General features: G+C 44.5%; 1 protein-coding gene across 1 annotated transcript in view; it reads left to right on the top strand.

Annotated features, from left to right (window-relative positions):
* Nucleotides 1-2,074: 2,074 nt before the first annotated feature.
* Nucleotides 2,075-14,960, top strand: part of ZNF318 (zinc finger protein 318) — a 29,497-nt gene continuing 16,611 nt past the window's right edge. The window contains exons 1-4 of the mRNA XM_064158766.1: nucleotides 2,075-2,485; nucleotides 8,037-8,182; nucleotides 10,123-10,750; nucleotides 12,273-13,694. Of these exons, the coding sequence (XP_064014836.1) occupies nucleotides 2,117-2,485; nucleotides 8,037-8,182; nucleotides 10,123-10,750; nucleotides 12,273-13,694 (2,565 nt within the window). The 5' untranslated portion in view covers nucleotides 2,075-2,116. The remainder of the gene's footprint in view (nucleotides 2,486-8,036; nucleotides 8,183-10,122; nucleotides 10,751-12,272; nucleotides 13,695-14,960) is intronic.

The raw sequence follows: 14,960 nt of genomic DNA, 5'->3' as shown, positions 1-14,960 counted from the left end.
TCCTAACTTATTTCCTTAATGTTGTTTTGTAGTCTTCAAAAGAGAGTCCTTTACCTGATGTGTGCAAAGGCAGTTAATACATGGAATTGAGATAGCTGCTTTTTTTGGTTCTGCAGAATGATGTCCTAGACAGTGAAATCACAAATCCAGCACACAATTAGCTCCAACAGTGGTTTACACACAATAATTATGTATGATTTCACATCACAAATCTCAGTATGCATGCTCCATCAATTACTTCATTGTACTACTACTGTATTCATTACATTAAGCTAGTCCTAGAATTTAAATTCTCCTCCTAGAGGATGTGAGTTTTTAGTACTAAAATCACCACACATTAGAATCATAGAACCATAGAATCAACCAGGTTGGAAGAGACCTCCAAGATCATCCAGTCCAACCTAGCACCCAGCCCTAACCAATCAACTAGACCATGGCACTAAATGCCTCATCCAGGCTTTGCTTGAAGACCCCCAGGGACGGTGCCTCCACCACCTCCCTGGGCAGCCCATTCCAATGGGAAATCACTCTCCCTGTGAAGAACTTCTTCCTAATATCCAGCCTATACCTACCCTGGCACAACTTGAGACTGTGTCCCCTTGTTCTATTGCTGGTTGCCTGGGAGAAATCTGTCTCTGGTTTATGGAAAGAAGCTGTAACAAGGCATTATCTACCAAGGCAGACAGAATCATCCCATCTTTAAGTACTGCTCTTAATTACTGTTTCACCAATCAGAGGTAGACGAGGCAGAACTCCTTTTCTTTGTTGTTCCAGTTTGTTGTCTAAAAGAAGAGTTTAACCCTGGCACGTATGCTTCTTTAGTACAATCCCTCCCTTTGAGACTTGAATTTCTTTCTTGCCAGTCTCAACTTCATGTTATTATTATCATCATCTTCTTCCCTGGGGTTTCCACATAGTTTTGTTACACACTGGGTGATCATTTGAACACATTTAATTGTAAGACGAGATACATACAGCTGTCGGTATTACAGTGGCCACGAACGTTTCTTTGACCCACTGCAGGTTTAGTAACCAAGAAGGCAATGTCACTAGAATTTTCTTTTCCCATGCTCGCACTGCATTCTCAATGGATGATGCCGGTGGATGTTGAAATCATCTATCTACATGCACACATCACACATACCCCTTCGGCTGGCTAGTAAGGAATCGAAGGCTCTCTAGAGAGTGTAATAATCTTTCTACCCATAGTCTGTAGCACCAGAACCATCTGATTTGCGAGCCTGCTGGCATCATCATCATCATCGCTTACAGCAGCAGGTGCCGAGGTGAGGGTAAGAGGCAGGAACCAATTCCTCCCTACCGTGTCACCCCAGCTTCTGGCAGCCCAAGCACGGTATCTTTTCCGGAATTTTCCGAGCTGGAGGCTCACACCCAGCATTGCTTCATCGAGTAGAAAAGCACTGTCCTTAAATAGGTTTCTGCTTAAGGACAACATCCGTCCCATACGGACAACCTCCACAGAACAGCGAGGAAAAAAACAACCACCACCACAACCAACCAAGTAAAGCTCTTCTGCTTTTGGCGTCAACCTAGAGGCTGCTGCTGCCACCGCCGGCACAGGGAGCTGCGGCAACGCCCGCCCCTCAGCCTCCGCGCGTCGGCGGACTCCCACGGCCTCCTCAGCCACTCGGGCGGCACTCCCTCTCTGCCCCCTCCGCACCTTTGCCCCTGCCCGCTCTACCGATGGGGCGAGCCGAGAGCGCGGCGGGAGGCCGCGGAGGAGCGGCAGAGAGGACGGCGCAGGCGCAGGGGCGGGGGCGCCGCTGGCTCGCACCGCCGCGAACCGCGCAGGGCCGCGGAGCGAGCCGAGCGCCCACCCCTGCGGCCACGTGACGGCGGCGCGGCCTCCGCCATCTTCTGCGCGCGGCCCCCGGCAACGCCTCCCGCCTCGTCCCCTCCCTCCCCGGCCCGGGTCACTCCGCCCCCGGCCGGCCCCGGCCAGCCAGCCTCGGGAGCGCGCTCGGGGCAGCCGGCGGCGCGCACGCGCGGCGGGGTGCCGGGGGGGGAGCCCCGAGGCGGGGGGGGGGGCGGGTCGGGTCAGGGGCGTTGGGGCGCCCGCACAGGCCGCCGGGACCCCCGCGCCGCTGGCGCCATCATGTACCGCTCCAGTAGCGGCCGCTCCGGCCCCTCGTTCTCATCTTCCTACCACCGGCTGAAAGAGGGCAGCTCGTCGGCAGCTCGTTCCTCCCGGTCCAGCACGTCGGGTCCGGGGCCAGGCCGCGGACGGCCTTCCCTGCCGCCGTCCGCGGTCCCTATCTCCGCTGGCTCTGCCTCGCCTCCGCGCTCCGCTTCGCCTCGTCCCCCGCTGCGTCGCCACCGCTCCCCGTCGGGCCACCGCGGCACCTCCCGCCGATCCCCCTCGCCGCATCGCAGCAGAAGGTTGTCATCGCCGCCTGGAGGACCGAGCCCTGGGGGGCCCCGGGGCCGCCGGGGGAGCGAGCACGGAGACAGTAGCAGCAGCCGGGTAACTACCGTCGTGCTCTGAGGCGTGTTGGTGCGGGCCTTACCCCCTCCCTCAGGCGCTGTCAGGCCGCGGGGGTCCCCGCCGCCTACACTGCCCCCGGCGATGGCGGCCACCGAGTCGCACGGTTTGACGGACGGTGTCTTTCCGGCATCTGCCTCTTCTCAGCGGTACTCAACCGCCGCGACTCTGTCCAGGGGTCAGCCTGTATCCCCGTCGGCAGAAGGGCGGGAGCGGGAGGCAGTGGGGCCAGGATCCTGAATTTGCTTGGCGGGGTCCTTGCCGAGTTTCACCGGCCCCGAGGTCTCCCCGTGCGGAGGGAGAAGTGAAAACAATTAAGTGTCATGTTAAGTAATGTTTTGCTTTTAATTTCTATTACATCTTGTGTTGTATCAGTTACATCCATTTTAGATAAGGCTCAGAGATGATGTTACCTTTCGCTAAGGAAAGGGATGGAACTAGTCACTTTCCTCCATTTAGCACTTATTTGTGTTATTCAATAATTATCACTTGTTTTGTGGGAAGATAACTTTTAAGATGGGTATTTAACGAGTACTTAGAACTCTTCCTATTACGAGTGTGCAAGGGAGACTTACACAGATCGATGTCTTAGAGAGGTAGGCAGTACTTCCTAGCTGGAGCTGTGCGTGTGGTATTAGAGTCTCGCTCAGCCTCGGCAAAATCTGATTTGGACGTGTGAAACTCTGGTTCGACATCTGAAGTAATACCAGCTTGGATGCAGACCCTGTTGCACTAAACCAGCATGTACAACTACTTTTGGAGCAAATGCCTTTCACTCACCTTAATTTTCCCTTGTTGCTCCTTAGTGCAGTGATTGTCTTGTCTGATAACTTACCCATGGTAGGTAGTAGGTTCTCTCTGTGTTTGTATTGCACTAAAAGAAAGAAATTTTCATGTGGGGGTGTTTCAGGCTGTGGTGCCATGGTCACTCAATTTGGCAGATGTATAATTAAAAAGAATGGTGTGCTCTTTCCTGTCACTCAGCAGTATATTGTGGCCCTTCCTTGTGTTCACACTTGTTTGTGAAGTTGCAAGGTGAGCTGATTTGAGGAAGTGGCGTTGCAGAAATTCAGTCCATCAAAAAATGCAGGCTTCTACGATTCATTGCATGGTGAGTCCTCAAGAGAGAACGGGGTCTTTCTGATGGCAGTCGAGGTTCTCATTGGATTTATTTGGTACTGTAGCCATAGAAGAGCTCAGAGATGAGTGCAGTGAAGTTAAAATTCAGTTATTGGTGCTATTTGTTTTTTAAAGGTGTCTTGAAGGTATGGGAAGATAATGTTGTATTTGATAGTTAAGCCAAGCCAAGTTGAGAAACTTGCCTCTGCCCACTTGTTTTCAGGCTGTATTTCACTAGTATCTCAGTCCTGTAAGTTGTCTGTGGAGTAGCCTTGAAAACTGCATTGCTAGTGAGACCCTGGCTGAAAATAAGTAATTATTTAAAAAGAGGTAATTTTTAATCTGATTAATCTCGCTTTGTGTTGTAGCTCAATGGACAGTCCTGTGGTCATAAGGGAGGGGATGACAGACTAGGATAGAATCATAGAATCAACCAGGTGGGAAGAGACCTCCAAGATCACCCAGTCCAACCTAGCACCCAGCCCTAGCCAGTCAACCAGACCATGGCACTAAGTGCCTCATCCAATCTTTTCTTGAACACCTCCAGGGACGGTGCCTCCACCGCCTCCCTGGGCAGCCCATTCCAATGCCAATCACTCTCTCTGTGAAGAACTTCCTTCTAACATCCAGCCTATACCTACCCTGGCACAACTTGAGACTGTGTCCCCTTGTTGTATTGCTGGTTGCCTGGGAGAAGAGGGCACCCCCCACCTGTCTACAATGTCGCTTCAGGTACAGGAGCAGAACTTTCTTAAACTGACTGCAGTCAGTCTACCATTTCAATGTTTATGCAACAGACTGTAAACCTGTGCCAGTTGCAGTCATAGAATCATAAAATTACTTAGTTTGAAAGGGGCCTTACAGATCATCTACTCCAACCTTCCCATCACAGGCTTAGGCCTCATCCAACCTGGCCTTGAACACCCCTGGGAAGGAGGCATCCACAGCCCTCCTGGGCCACCTATTCCAGAGTTGCACCACTGAATAACTTCTTCCAATGATCCCATCTAAACCTACTCTCCCTCAGCTTAAAACTGTTCCCCACCCTTATGAATTCATAAGTCACTCCAGTCTTTCTGTGGGTATTCCAGTCTTCAGGTGTTGGAATGCAGCCGTAAGGTTTCCCTGGAGTCTTCTCTACATTGAATAACTCCAGCTCTCTCAGCCTGTCTTCATTGCAGAGGTGTTCTTGGGTCATCTTTGTGACTCTCCTCTGGACTCACTTGAACAGCTCTGTGTCCTTGTGAACAAACCATTTAGTGCCAAATACGTTGGTCATTCAGACTTAGAGAAATGCGACCTAGGAATATTGTCTGGAAGCCTCCTACTCTCCTTTTAGGAGGAAAAAACCCAAACACAAAAAGCTTCCACTTCCCACAAATGCTATTCTTGATAAATGCCGTTCTTCTGGTGTTATTTTGCACCTTTCTGGCTCAAGTTACAGTAATCTAAGCAAATTGTTGGAGGTTCTTGATATGCTTTGTGCTGATTCTGATTTCAGAGGAGGATTGGAAAATTATTAATCTTGGAATAAGACTTTAGCAAGTTAAGTAGTGCTGAAAACTGAACCAAACAGGCTTTTTGTTTATTTGCAAGAATACTGCATTTGAGACAAGTACAGCTGTTTAACCTGCAGTGTACTATGCCATCTCTTGCATGTGCTGAAGCCCAGTGTTAAGTAATTCTTAGGGTGTACATCATGAACATTTTTTCATGGAATTTTTTGTCCACCAAAATCTGTTTGACCAATACTACTACTACTTTAAAAGTGATATTATAAAGCATAAACTTGTACAGGTTGATTTTACCTTTTAGAACTTTACAAAACTAGAGAAAGGTAAGCACTGGGATTATGCTGATGTTTTCCAAACAGTGAAACAAAGTCTTATCAAAACAAAACAGACACCAGATATGTTGGTCAGCATGACTGGGTAAAGTTTTTTTCAGATTTCTATGGTTTAAGACTTCTGCAGAATTTTGAGGATACAAAATGTGGAGAGTTACACAAATGTTTTAGTTAGAGGCATTTTGGAGCTGTCACTGAAAGGAGATTAATTCAGACATAAGATTGTGGAAGAGAAATTTAAGATGCAGCAAGGAAGGAGGACTTGGGAGCATATGCGTAAGGGTGGAAGATATAGGAGGTGGAATGAAGACACTGATGGAGTAAGGGCATGGGAGTAGAATGTCTCTAGCCTTAATATGAATTGGAGTATGGAATGAGCACCCTTAAAAAGTTCTTACTCTGTTTTCTTCATTATGAGAGTTGTTTGGGGTTTTTTTGGCTCTATTTTTTGTTGGTTTGGTGTGTTTTTTTAGATGGAATGCATGCACTCCCAGGTTATCAGCGTTGTTGCCTGTTTTCTCATGCATAACTGGGATGCTGCTTGCCACTGGAGCTTGACATTGCAAGTATGGATGGTGCTAGTTTCTTAGTAGCTGGGAATTGGAAGAGCATGAAATGAGTAATAGAGGAAGAGGATCAGGATTGTGCAGTAAGAGATTTTGGTGGACTTTATTTGTTACTGCAAGCTTGACACATGTTGTTTTTATTTGTTCCTACTGACCTGCATGCTTGTCTCTTTTTTTCAGCTTCTCTCAGCTTCTTTGTGGTGCTCTAAGAAAATAGTCTGAAATTAGAGGACTGTAGTTTGTTGGGTCAACAGAGAAAGAGGTAATGAGGAGCCAGTATGCATCCTGTGCCATAATATGGTAATAGTACCTGTGGTTAGGAAAATACTGTACAGCTCATAGATAGGAATGACTAGTGGTGCTAGTCAGTGCTCCAGATGAAAAACTTGTTCAAAGTGGAATTTCTCAAACAAAACCCAGAAGATTTGTGAAGTTCAAATGTGTACCACTGTAACTGCTGTCTCTGGGCGATCTGTATAGCAGTTGTAGGCAAGCTTAACATCCCAAACTTTCTGAAAGTAAACTCTCTTTCATTTGTCCATAGGTTTGTGCTGAGATGTAATCATCACTTCTGTCTCCAGTTGTTGAGATGGTTGTCATTTATGTGTCCAGCTTGCTGGTGGTCTCTTTGGCAAGAAGATGCCCTTCACAAAAATCACTTCTTGAGGCAGCCTTCAAAATTCAGTGTTGTAGGGGGCACGTGTGAGCTTTCAGAGTGTTTGTGTGAGACACATACAGGTTGTATATGTTCTGCCTCAGCCAGGCTGTTGTGAGATTATATTATGCTATACAACAAAGGTCTTAGAGAGTAATTAAAGTGTGTTCTGATCAATACTAAGACTGGAATTAATGGAGCAAAGCAGAAATAGCTAATACGTTACCTCAGGAGGTTATGTACACAATGTACGTAGCAACAACAAATCTACTGTAGGTTTGTGCTGCAAGTAAATTTTGTTCAGACAAATTTGTGAGGTTCAAATTTTGAGCTGAATCTGGGGCATCTTACAGTGGGTGCAGACAGCATGGTGCACCTGCTACTCGTTTCTGCAGTTTTCAACAGTGAAAGCAATATGCAGTGTGTGACTGGTTTGGCAGAACTGAAGATGGTTCATTGTTTTATGTTAAGCAGAATCTAAATTGCTTTGGGTAAAAAAAGCAAATAAGTATCTCTGTCTTCAGGCAGTGTCACCCTTTTCTTATGGGATTCTCCTTACTTTGTATATTAGAATATTTCTATATTCTAATTAGAATATAGAAATTAGAATATTTTTATATTCTGATGCCCTATTATAGAATGGTATGAGGTGTAAGTACTTAAGCATAATACATCAGTAATGACATTTTCTGTAGTCCGCTCAGTGCTTCTCTGCTGTATTTTTTTTTCAAAGGCAACTGTACTTAGCTCTGGTTTAGCTTTACCAATGATAGTAGGAATTCTATTATAGAAGATGTTTCTCTGTTCATTGGTGTTCTTTGTACTATGTCATGCTTACCTGCTGAAAACACCAACACTAGGAAAATTTTATTTTATACTTTGGTTCAAGTTATTACAAAAGTTGGAAAAAGACAAAAATCCAGATGCTTTTATTGAGAAATTCCTGGCACTGTTTTAAATGCAGTATTTATTTAGCCACTTTTCCTCTGCAAAGAAGGGAGGACAACAGCAAATCTAGGGCTTCTTGAATTTATCTCTCTTGTTTTTCCACCTTCCCAAATGATGCTTTATGAAATGCTTTTCTGTGTTGAAAAGTGCTGTTCTAGTTAGTGTAGCTACAGACAGTGTTAATGGCAGCTGGGATAAGAAGCAGAATGCCGTCAGTACCCTTACACTTCTTTAGTAATTAAAGACAACTGAAATGTTTCAAACAATTGTTCTTCTGGTTTGTTTTTTTTATTTATCCATCCACCTCAAGTCTTATATGTTAAGCAGAGCAGTCAATTGCAGAGCAGTCAAGATTGAATTCCCTGATTGATGGGCTTGCACTCTTTCTTCAATTTACAGAGACGTTCACCAAGTCTCCGCTCTGAATCATCACTGGAACAGAGTTTACGGATTACGGTTGGCAATGACCGGTATTGCATTGGGACACCAGAGCGCAGGAGGCTGCCTGATAGACTGGGCTCACCAATTGATAACCTGAGTGACAGGTATGGTTCTCTGCTGATGGGAATTGGAGGGTTTGAAACAGTAAGAATGTGGGAATGGCTGTACTTGGTAAGACCAAACACCTAATTAGCCCAGTGAATGCATAGGAAATGAGGGTAAGAGGGCAAGCATGTAGTGATGCTTCCCCTGGAATACTCCTTAGCCTCCAGCAAGTTGTGGTCCAGGAGATTCCTGGACAGAAGTCACTGCCTGTGTTCATAGTAACTAAATGGGTATTTCTTTCCTTTTTGTCAACTGATTCTGACACCCTTATAAACTAAAAGTGCCCAGGGTATATTGCAGGAAGCAGCTTCTTCATTTGTCATTTCACTGCTTCAGCCATCTTCTTTTTCTTAGGAATCTAACTGAAAGGAAAGTCATATGTGGATAGTGTAAAGCTTTAGCTTCCTCATTTTTTGGGAGGAATAATCTACTTTCCTGATTTTTTATAATATTCCATAAGAAAGCTCTAGTGTAGATTGAAGATAATGTATTTTGACTTTTAAAACTCTGCAGAAGAGAAGTGAACATAGTCAGATAGTCTTATATGTGATTAAATGATAAAATTCTTATGATCCCTTGATGGGTATTAGAGAAACATAGTTAATGAAGAGATGTCTTTTATGTTAAAAACACTACTGTGAACAGCATAGTATAAGTAATATATGCTGTTTAGAAATCTTTGCCTTGAATAAGGAGAATAGGTATACTCTGTCAAAAGAACTAAAATCAGAAGGATTCAGGCAGGTAGAATGTTTCCTTTGTCTTGAATTGCAAAGTTAAAGAGGACGTAGTTTATGTTCCAGAGCATCCAATTTCAGTTTCAGGTCAGAGTTAAACACCCAGCACTAAAAGAAAGCATTATAACTTCCATTTTGGATACAAATATCTCCAGCAATTAAATGAAGAGAAAATTGAAAGAAAGAGGAAAGTGATCTGAATGAGTCAATTTCTGGTCTTTCTCAACTGTAAGGTTAAGCTTTAGCAGGTGCAGAAAACCAAATGAGACTTTTGTGTTCAGTACTTCTATTGTACATCACTTGTACACCTTTAGTTCTCCTGAGATCAGTGTTCAATTCCTAAATCCCCTGTCAGTCTACAGTCTTATGAATGAAATGAGTTTATGTGCCTGTGGAGAGCAGTAGTTGTAAATGGTAAGTAGGAGAACCTGCACTGCTCTGGCAAATCAAGGACATACAGGGCGAGGGACTGTTTGTCCCATTGCTTCCTTTTCCCTAGTGTGGTTTTGTGTTTAATCTGTTTGGTTTTGTGTTTGTGATGCATGGTTAGAAATAATACCAGCTACAGTGGAGTTTATTTTAATGTAAGAATGAAAATGACAAAGAGCTTCCACTTTGTCTCTGTTACAGGATCCACAGATTTAAAACCAAATGGTCAGAATAGACTCCTGAGAAGGTGTTAAAGTGACAGATGAATCAGAATAAGAGAAAGGGAGACTCTCTAGACCACAGTTTTCAAGTGATTTCCCATATATTGCTAGTGTAGGTGTGGAAGAATTTAAAAAACCTTGCGAAACTAAATTGTCCTTTGAATAATTCATAGAAAATGTGACTTTGGTGTCTTCCTGGGAGAGGTGAGGGAAAAAGGGATTGTGGTTTGAAATATGATTCTTTTGTAATGTTTAACCTCTCTCCTTCACGGAAATAAATCCATCTGATCAGTTTTTCAAGGCTCTCCTGCAGTCATATTGTTCATGTCACTGTGCTTGCAGATGACTTCCCAGGAGGGATGTATCCTACCATTAAAAATAAGTCTCTCTCTATCTCTGCTTTGCCTTTAAGTACATACAATGCAGCTTCTCTTTAGTGATGCAGATATTATTCTGGAACTAATTTGGAAATTTCTTTCTCTTGAGTAGGAGCCAGACTTAGTTTACTCCAACTTAAGTACTTAACATTTATTCTGTGCCTCTCCTACACAGGGATGATATGGCTGATGGTGCAATATTCAGTAGAGGCCTCTCATGCCCTCGAGGCCTTGAGAGATACCCATCGCATGAAGATCCACCTTCAAGTCCCTACATCATGAGACATGATGAAGACTACCGCAACCGAGATGTCTTCCTTCATCGTTCAGATTATAGTCCACATTATGGCCGTCGAGAAGAGCTGCCTCACGGTTCTGACAGAGATGGTGACAAACTCAGGAAATCCTCCTACTCGTCAAGGCCAGAAGAGAGGGGACGAGAAATCAAGCGCCCGCGATATGAAAAGGATGAGAAGATGCACGTTACAGGCGGAGAGCATCAGGGTTTCTCATCAGGGACACGAAACTATCGCAGACGAAGCCACAGCAGAAGTCAGAGCCCATCATACCTGAACGAAGAATTCCGAGAGCTCGACCGTGCAAGGAGGAAAAGAGAAGAGGAAGAGCGTAGCAGAAATTTGAATCACGACGTTTCAGGCGGTGGTTATGCGATCCCTGGCTTGGCTAACACGCTGCAGGCCTCTGAGCCCCGATACACGTACAGGCCTGAGGAAATCCCATCCATGCCCAAGAAGTCTATTTTGAAGAAACGAGTGGAGATGGAAGTAGAGTCTCCTATTCAGGTTTGATCTCTGTCTTTCTATGTTTCTACTTTCCAAACCAGTGTTTTAATGGCACAGGATATTAGTTTGATTTCCCAAATAGAAAAGACAAATCTCAAATTTCCTATCTTTGAGAGTACAGATGTCTTTTTGCAGGTTTATACAAGTAAGGATTACATGAGGAACTTTAAATTGTGAAGTTGTTTAATCAAGAATCACATATACATGTAAAATCTGAGTCAGAGTAAAATATCCTTGTTAAATTTGAGCCCAAGATGCTGAGATCTGGGTCAGCTGTTATAGGAAAGCTGAGTCTTTTTGTAACACAGGCAGTCAGGACATTGATCAGGGAAAAGTGCTCTGCCTGTTAGAGTATGCCTTGCTTGTCTCTTTATAGACCTTGAGAGCTAATTGTGGCTGTTTGAGCTGATCCTCTAGCTCAGACATAGGGGAGAGATGAACATTCCAGGGATAGGCCACATAAATGGCAACAATAGATAAATTAATATAATTTCATTGGAGCATCAAGAACTTAATGTCTAGAAGCACAGCTTGTTCTGCCCCTTCTCCTGCTGGCTTCTGCTGCTGCAGCTTCGCCTATCTTCCCCGGCTGCTGTTTTGGCTACTGCTGCTTTGCTGCTTCGCCACCGCTTGAGCCCTCCCCCATCTCCCTTAAGGTTATTGTATCTTTTTTTTTTTTTCCTTCCTTCCTTCTCTAGTTATTATTTCTCTTTACATTGTTATACTATAAGAAAATACAATTTCATCTTTCCCTGACTTTCAAAAAAGGAGGAGGGTTTGTGTTGTGAATTTTCTTCCCGGGGTAGGGATCAGCCCAAACCCAGGACACTAATCCTGAATACCTGTGGCTGAAAATGTGTTAAAGTTTCTTCATTTTTTCCCCTTCAGACTGTAGGCTAGGGTCAACCCTACTTAACTGCTATCCAAGCTATACCAATCAAATCTCAAAATCAGAGCAGTAGAAAGATAAGTGTTTGCAACCACAGTGATACATTGACTTTTCTCATATTTCAGTACATCACTTTTGATCTTCCTATGTTGTACTGATCAGCGTTGATTTGACAGTGATGTGTTTAATCTCAGGAACTGCTCTAACTCCTATTATTGGAAATCTTATTTAATGTGGCATTAATATGACACATCTGAAGAGGTGACTGGGAATAACCCCAGTGCAGTTGATATTATCTGTCTTAAGGTGTTGAAAGTCTTTGACTAAGCTCAAAGAGTAGCCAAAACTGTGTTAACAGTGTTTCCATTTGAAAGTTTCAGCTCTTAGACTTGTAAAAAGTAAGCAAACATAATTGTGATCTTGTGTAATCTCTGAGATAACCATTCATTGCTGGATGTGACATTTCAAAATCATTAGGCAACTTGTTTTGTAATCTTGTGTGTTCTCTTAACATTTTATATTGTCTTTTCTAATTGGCTGTGAACTCAAGGAGAAATTATGTTCCTTTGTTCAATGAGCTGCATAATTGCCTCAGAAGGTGCTGTAGTAAATATTAACTTCTGTCTCTTTCAGCCTGAGGGCTTTTCAAGCAGTCTGGATCCCAGCAACGATCTTCCTCTTCACTCTAGTCACTCGTCTTTGCCCCAGAGCAACACCACCGCTCCCTTTGCCTCTGAAGTAGAGAACTTTCTCAAACGGTTTAACAAGGATTCTGTTGTGGAAGCTGCAAATGAGGGCTTACGTGACAGTGTATATGAGTGGAGTCCTCTTTCTGGAGCTCCCAAAGATGGTTTCACATTTGAAGAGAAATTTGGGAGCTTCTTAAGTCACAAAGAAAAGGTAGAACCCAAATCAGAGACTGGTGATCGCCATACTGACTTCCTGCTGCCTCATGAGAGGGCCAGTCAGGATGGCAGTGGTTTCTCCCGAATTCTGGGCATGATGGCTGATTCTGTCAGTGCACAGGAGAAGAGGAGGCGTAGTTTTCCTGACATTGAGGATGAAGAGAAATTTCTTTATGGTGATGAGGATGAAGACACCAAAATAGAATCTCTTCCCCTTCAGAAACCCTCAGTGAATTGTGGCAATGAGATAATAAAGCAGAAATTGAGCCCACCTCCTCCTGCTCCAGCTGTCAAGCTGGATCCTTTAGAAGAGCCTAATGCTGAGTACGCCAAGATCCACGACCTACTCAAAACCATTGGACTGGACATTGGCGTTGCTGAAATTGGGAAGCTGGCTGTTCGCACCCAGGAGCGCCTCCACGGCAAAAAGGTAGCCTCTCGGTCTCCCGACCGGCGCTCTTCAGATCCTCACAGACTGGACCCCTGGGACTTCCGTCGCAGCAGGAGTGACACTCGTTCTCCTGAGTCAGGCCAACAGTGCTCAGCATCGCCTCCTGTCTCTTTCCAGCAGTCTAAGGATATATCTTCTCTTCAGAAATCAGAATATACTAAGAACCAGCCAATGGGACAGGATATACCTTCGTGTGCACCAGAACAGCCTATTCCTTCTGTCTCTCTCATTCCTTCAGTTCCACCAGCTCCTGCTAGCTTGCCACCTACACCGACTTCTGTTTCCCAATACCAAATCCCCAGCTATTCCCAGTTCACTGCTGCTCAAATTCCCCAGAACTATCCACCTCCCACAATGGCTCCTCCAGGATATGATGCGTATGGGCACTACATGGCATATGCAGCACCTAGCTGGCCCATGTACCCCCCGGCCCAGCAGCCTAATCCTACACTGCCAGAAGCTCACGGTCTTATTACTATGTCCATGTCAGCAAACCCCATGCGTCCTAACCTCCGGGTGATTGAGACAGTCTCTATGAGGAAGGATGCTTCTGATTTAAAAAGAGATGGTTCTGTGCTCGTTCATGTCCCTACTATTCCTACTCCTCCCAAAGTGCCCCCTCGTCTGTCTTCACATCCTCTGAAAAATACCACAGAAAAAATATCAGATGAAAAAAATCGTGCAACTCAAAAGCAGAAGGTATGTTACCTGTTCTGATACAGCAACACGTGTTGGGCTGCTTGATCGCTGGGGTAAAAGCTTTTCCCCTTCAGATGTTGTGGTGGTTTGGCCCTGGCTGGGGACCAGATGTCCACCAAAATTGCTCTATCACTCCGCTTCTTAGGGAAGAGGGAAAATATAACAAGAGGTCTGTGGGTCAAGGTAGAAGCAGTTTAAGGGAAAAGCAAAGGCTGTGCGCAGAAACGAGCAAACAAAACTACTGTTCTCCAGCTGCTTCTCGGGAAGCAGGGCTTTGGTACGCGCTGTGAGTGCTCCTGAGGACAAATGGCATTAACACACAGCCTCCACTTCCTTCTTTCTCCTAGCTTTTTTGTCTGAGCTGACATCATATGAGATGGAATACCCCTTTGGTCAGTTTGGGTCAGCTGGCCTGGTGTGTCTCCTGCCAAGATCTCGCCCATTCTTCAGCATACAGTTGGGGGGGAATGTTGGAAAAGCACAGCCTTGGTGCTGTGTGAGCACAGCTCAGCAGCATCCAAAACACTGTTGTATTACTAACCAGCTACCACTACAAGACACTGTGAAAGATGCTGTGGGTAGAACTATCTTCATCTCATCCAATACTGCTATGTGTTGTTTTTTATCTTCCATAGTGGTTTCAGTTTAAAAGCAATTGGACTGAATTTGCTGTAGTTAAAGATTCTTAGGCACTTGCCTGTATTACTCTGAGACAGGTTTAAAAAATGCCTTTAAGGTCCCTCAAAGTCATGTGCCCATAGGTTATCAGTAAAATCAAGCATGAAATAGAAGTACTTTGGGGCAGACAAAATCTTAGAGAAAAAACACCTCTTGGCCACAGATGGAATTTATTCTGCTGAGCTTTAGATACTGAAATACCTGAATATATAGACATACAAAAAGGGACAGCATAAAGGTGGAGCTGGGCTTTCAGTGTTCATTGGCTGGACAAGAGGCAATAGGCACAAACTGAAACACAGAAGACTCCATCTGAACATGATACATGGTACAGTAGTACCATGGTTGTACCTATATTAAACATTCTTAAATACATACTAAAGGATGTCATCATACACAATTGCATACAGTTTGCTCTAATTTTGTAATAATTATGTCTTAATCACAAAATAGAAGAATGTAAGGGAAACAGTTATTTACTTGATGCCTCTGACACCAGTTTAGGTTACAAGTGTTAGTTTTTTCCTCTTCTAGTTACCTCAGTTTGTGTGATAATTAAGAGAGTAGTGGGAAAGAACATGTTTTAAA

This window comes from Pogoniulus pusillus, chromosome 18 (genome assembly GCF_015220805.1).
Source record: "Pogoniulus pusillus isolate bPogPus1 chromosome 18, bPogPus1.pri, whole genome shotgun sequence".
In the NCBI taxonomy this organism is placed as follows: domain Eukaryota; kingdom Metazoa; phylum Chordata; class Aves; order Piciformes; family Lybiidae; genus Pogoniulus; species Pogoniulus pusillus.
This window is presented reverse-complemented; position numbering and strand designations above follow the sequence as displayed.